This window comes from Echinococcus granulosus (assembly GCF_000524195.1).
Source record: "Echinococcus granulosus chromosome Unknown EG_S00010, whole genome shotgun sequence".
NCBI classification, from domain to species: domain Eukaryota; kingdom Metazoa; phylum Platyhelminthes; class Cestoda; order Cyclophyllidea; family Taeniidae; genus Echinococcus; species Echinococcus granulosus.
Window position 1 is genome coordinate 1,542,959 of NW_020170390.1, and position 6,000 is coordinate 1,548,958.

General features: G+C 39.2%; 1 protein-coding gene across 1 annotated transcript; it reads left to right on the forward strand. All coding sequences in view use genetic code 11, as the record gives it.

Annotated features, from left to right (window-relative positions):
* Positions 1 to 13: 13 nt before the first annotated feature.
* EGR_02364 (hypothetical protein) lies at positions 14 to 2,889 on the forward strand (the record flags this gene model as incomplete). The annotated part of the gene is made up of 2 exons (XM_024491613.1): positions 14 to 209; positions 2,741 to 2,889. 2 exons carry the CDS (start codon positions 14 to 16, stop codon positions 2,887 to 2,889), a joined length of 345 nt encoding a protein of 114 aa, XP_024354119.1.
* Positions 2,890 to 6,000: the final 3,111 nt, after the last annotated feature.

Consider the following 6,000-nt stretch of genomic DNA (forward strand, 5'->3'; position numbering starts at 1 on the left):
CATTTGCTGCAAGATGAGAGTGCTGGTGCTGTCCAACCTTCTCTGCTTAGTACTCCTAGTTCTGTTCGTTGGGGACATCTCTTCGATGACGGCACGGTTGCCGAGGCACCGATTCCCTACCGAGGACCCCTATAACGGGGACTTCTTCGACGCCGAGGCAGGTGACGATGACAACTACGAAGAGGTTCCAAGACCCCACCATCACAGCCGTAAGTGATCTCAGCTTACTGTCCTCTCACTGTCTACCAAAGTGTAAAATCTCCGGTAATTTATCCAACTCTCACCCTGATTGTGAGACACAAAATTAGTCGAAAATTTTCAATAACTGAAGATTAGGAGCATTGCTAGAGAGGCAATACTTGATAAGTGTTGCTGATCCATCGAAGATGTTGCCAGCTGAGATGTATGGTATGAGCTCGATTATACGATATGAAAGTTACTAATCTTGTGTATGAATGGGTAGGTTTGTGAAGATGGGAAACGCAGTGAGTACTTCCTCTATAACCAGTGTGGGGGTCACATCTATTTTGAATGTTGAATTTTACATCGTCCCTCTTAATATGGAAGCCTGATTATAACATTGCTACTTTATCACATTCCATTTATGTAATCCTTTACATTGTTTTCCTTTATGCCGTAGCAAATTGTGCCAATTTGCAGTTTGTCAATTGGGATCGAGAGAAATATATTTCTTTAGCTTTACGCGCATCCTCATAGGTATCCTCTAATAAGTATTAATATTCTTCCATTTGGAAGTTTAAGAACCGCTGGGATTCAATTTGGCCAATTTAAACCCATCCTTTTGTATGTATGTACGCTATTCGTCGGTACGTTCATTTCGGATCATCCTGCCGGCAGGTAGAAGTGTAAGTAGAAAACTTATCTCGATGGCGAGGGTGCATAGAGTTAAGATGCTCCGCCCGAAACGCATGAAGAGTTTGGAACGCTTTCTGAAAAAAAACTCGCTTACTTATTTAAGAAATCAAAACTTTTAGTCATTTAGTTACGATTCAACCACAAAATTGCCATGTTTGCCAATAATTTGAATGTCAGGTATCATTCAAAATAGCTTATATCATACATATACATTTGACACACCATCTCTCCCAGCGCAGAGTCGACTGTTCTCCCGACAAATTGGGGGGAAGAGAGGCAGTGAGTTGGGTTGGGCAAAATTTATTGCACATACGCTACGATGTTTGCGTCCAGTTGGGTACGAGACATCACCAAAGGAAAAAACAGCTTTTCAAATTTATTTTTTCGAAATAACGCAAGGGAACATTTAATTAGCAAACTCATTTAAGTTTCCCTCTGTGCTTGAAATTGCATTGAAAGTGAGCGTAAACGGCTAACAAATTGTCTTTGAAAACTGCATTGCTGAGGGGAATCATTCCCAACGTAAGTAATTACAATTTTTTTTTATTTATTGTAAACAGAAAATTGGCGAAGTCAAAATAAAGAAATAAATAGTTTTTCATAGTCAAATCTATATTGCATATAGAATAGAGCAAATGGATATCACTATTTTTCAAGCCACTCAGGTCTTCAAGAAAAAAAGGGTGTCATGGTTGCTCCTTCGAGCAAAGAAATGATATTAAATCTGAGTTCCGACATTACTTTCTTATACCTAATTCGCATTTCACCGTTAAAGTTCCTTTTTTGACTTCAAAAATCGAGTAAGTGCACATGTTTAATTGGACTCCAGCTCTGAGGTACGCATTTCCCCCTACCACTGACCCCTCGAAAGCATTTACTTGAGATGGACATTTTTTGTCTGTGCTATTCACTGTTTCCAACTATTCCAGTTGACAAGTTAAATGGCATGGCAAAGAGGAGGAAAAGAATGAAGCACTCTTGGAAAATGACAAAGAAGAGTGGACAATTAAATATTCCACTTTGACTGAATGAAAAGTAGAATCACTACCTTTTTCGTGCATAGCTACTTTAATTAAACCATTGCTTTTTAATTCATTTTTGAAAGCCTAGATGTCAGAAACTAACAAATTTGAATTTCCTCTTCATTAAATGGTGCTGGTGTGCTAGATAATAGAATTTCTAAAAAAGTCTGTATTTGGGTAAGGTCACTCAATCGGTCGTGATGCTCGAGTGGGTATCATGACATCCAGCGATTTGAATGGATAATCTGCTGAATTGTTCAGTTTCCATAAATTCACACTGAACTTATCAACGTTTTACCATTTTGCAGGTTTTACTAAAAGGCAACTTCGCAATCTTGCCGGGTAAATCGGAGGTGAGTGGCTTAAGCTTAAGAATGAAGGATTTATGATTGCATGAAACGACATTTGGCGTATGACCAAAATCATAAGTGATTAAAACACTTAGCAGCGGCTACCTTGGTCATGCTTGTGTGGAGAGCAATTGTTTAAATTCACTCACATGTTTGGCAACGTAGGGCAGTTTTCCTATCCGTCAACAAGCGTCGAAGTGCAATCCTATATTCTACCCGTTGTCCCATTTAGCTGCAGGTACTCAGCAATGTCGCATGCATTAATGTTGATTAATGCGTGTAATATTATGTATATTGCTAAGCATTTAGCACCAAAATCTCCCAACTGCCTAGAGGCTTGCATTAGAAGTTTGGTAGCATATGGGTGTACCCTTCTGCATTCGCTGTTCGCAGACCATCTCACCTCTTAGAGCTATCCGTCAATTGGGTATAAAAACTGTACACATATATCTACATATTCCCACCGTTACCCTTAACTACTGCGTGTTTCAGGTAGATGCAACTGGAAGCCTGGAGAACTCTCCATCTCCATTACCGAAAACCCATTCTTCATTGATTTGCGTTTTGTTTCACCAGTTGGCACCACTTCTGTTTCCATCGCATCTCCTATAACGGATTTTAGCGTTCTGGATAATGAATGATATTTTATAAAGTTCGAATAAATGAAAAATAAAGACAACAAGCTCCTTGTTCCATCACACCAAACCACTTTACTTCGTTTTCACTTGAAAATGCAATTCGACGCGTTAAAATTTGAATTTTTCCGCTGGATAAGTCAAGCCGTTCGCCGAAGGCATTAAAACCGTGCGCAATAAATTTTCTTTTGAGCATTTTTAATAAATGAGTGAAAAGACAAATTTGTGTAACTCCTTGAAGTTGTCGTATCCGTTGCCATCACGATTTCCTAGACTTGAATTCAATGACGCTGCGACGCGATATACTTGAATTTGAGCACTATAGAAGTGTGGGAGTTTTTTACTGATACTAATCAGGGTTAATATGCTTGGAAATTCCCGAAAGTGCTTTTATTACAGCATTAGATCAAACTCTGAAGTTGTGTTCATTCCATTTTACGCACACCTTTAATAAAAAATAGTGTACAGTACTGCGTTCGTTACGCAATAAAGCTGTTGACGAGGCTGTAATTCAAAGCAATACAGTTTGAAGTGTTGGTACCCACTAGTCTTTATGGGGGAACCAAGAATTATAATGCGTAAATAGCGGTGGCTTGGTGTTTTCATACATCCCCACCATTAATGCGGTGCTCACATTTGCCCTGAAGAGGTTATGGGGGGGTGACCGCCTGGTGGCGTAGATGGCATGAATGCGTCAGGATGATAGGAGACTGGATAGATCCACGAAGTCAGGCATACAACCAAAATCAGTATCCTCTTACTCTGTTTTATCATAGATTAATTGCTTGGATGGGAGATGTCAAGTATAATGGTGTGTAAAACCTGGGAAAATATTCGCGGTGAGAGAATGACGTCCAATCACAGATATCTTCATTGCTGTCTTAAAAAACTCAATTTGCTCATGAAGAAGCCCGTAGCCTAGACGTGCAAATCCAAAATCCCTGACTCGCGAAACACGAAACAAAGCCTAATTTACAAAAAACTATAGAGACGGGCTACTGAAACCCTTTTTGATGTTAATGCACTGCAGTTAAATACCGTTCCTCCAATTAAAGCCTCAGGGAAACAAAAGTGGATCGTATCCGGCCCCTGTCTTCATTCTCAAACACACTTTGGAGTAAATTTTGGAGCCAAATAACTACTTTTGCATAATAAAGCACCCTCATTCCCACCAATGATAGGCAAGCGAATCGAAGTGAAGAACCACCGCAGGGACCCAAACAATAGTCCCTTAGGTTCATTATGACCTAAGCTTTCAACATCTTAAACAAATGCCTAATTATCTGAAAATTTACTACAGTAAAGTGAAATTAATAGAAGAAATGGGACAACAGCAATTCTAATAAACTGGATTTTTACATATTACGAGTGATAATTAAGTGAAGAGAGTGAGAAAGTTATTACGACCGAAGTAAAACCAATCCACAGTGCTCCTTCCTGAAAAGGGACTCAAAAATCGTTCACTTACACTAGTTGCGTTGAAAATAACGTAAAGATGGTTAATTTTTAATCATTTTTATTTTGGTACAGTCAAGTTAATAACCGCCAAAAACGGAACTTAAAAACAACGCCTGGCACCATGCGTTTATGATCTTTCCTTTTAAACACAAAACCTTAATTCATATTATAAAGAGCAAATTCTTCTTTGAGTTCAGCTTATAACACTCCACGATACTCAATGGAAATGTAAATCTTTCTGCAAATAAAAACCAACTAATTTGACTGTGATGATGAAAATTTTGCTTAAAAATATAGGTAGCAGCGCCCCAAGACTTCCCTGAAGACGAAAGTGGACATAATGCCCGGTCGGAATACATGTATATTTGACATAAAGTAAGGCTAAGTGTATCGCTTTGGACGCCACTTTGTGTCTTGGCTATTGTAACCTCGCCGAATGGGCTGGTCTCTAGGGCTAGCCAGTAGCCCCAGGCTCCTCTGCACGTTGAATGTATATGTACATTCTGCCCAAGTATTGCCTTTTTTCGTCTTCAGGGAGGTCTCGGGCGCTGTTAGCGTGGCCCAAAGGCCAGCCCACTCGGCGAAGAAACAATGGCGGAGCACCTATGCAGTCCCTTTACCAAAACCGAGAGTTAAACAAACAACCAACATATTACATGGGTCGTTTAATGTTGTATGATGATGTCAAACGCCTATTGATTTGTATCCATACGCAGGACAGTTTATGCCCTATGTACTTCTTCCCTACAGGTGGGTTTATCATCAACTTCGTCGTTATATAGCATTTATGATTATCAAACACGGCTATTGGTATATAAGCTCTGCATTGCGAGATTATTTATTCCTCTTTAAAGTAGCAATTTTGAGAGGTGACATGCTTATGAACTAATCAAGTGTCACGCTATGAAGTGCACTTGTAGAGGCAATGACGCAGACCTTAATCGACCTTGACCACACCTTCCATGACTTGTCGTTGTTGAAAGTTTCTTCCTTATTCGTCAAACGGACAGGATGTAAAGCGGTGGTCTGACAATGCGTCAGTTAGCTTACGTCAGCTTGTGTAAGCGTGATAGATTTCCCTAACACCATCATTATCCGGGAATTATATTAATGCATCTATAATTTTATCCTTTTTTGGACCTGTTGCGTCCACATTTCGTTATGAAGAGTTTATTTATTTAATGTGCCATTGAGTTGTTATGCTTTTCACACATTACTTATGCTAAGTTGGTCCTACGTGTACTGCCTAGTAGGGCGAAATTTGCTTATCAGCACATTACCAATGTCAGTACGTCTGAGTGGGGGATTAATGGAAAATCAAAACCATACTTTGACTCTGAATTGAGGGCACAAGTGGTCCATTTACTGCATTTATACAATTTACTTTAAAAATTACCTCGGTAATGTCCATTTAAAATCCATTCAGAATGGACTGTTTAAATATCCCGGTTGCATTTTGCAAATACACAAGGTTAAATTTAAAGCATCTGTTTATAAGTGAGCAAAATTAGGCTTATCTAATAATCCTCAAGTCGTCTAATTAAATAATTCTGTTAAGATTTTTAACGCATAGAAGAATACTCTGTTGCTTGCCTAGTATGTAGCGTCCCAAGACTCCCTGAAGACGAAAGAAGACACAATATTCGGGCAGAAAAAATA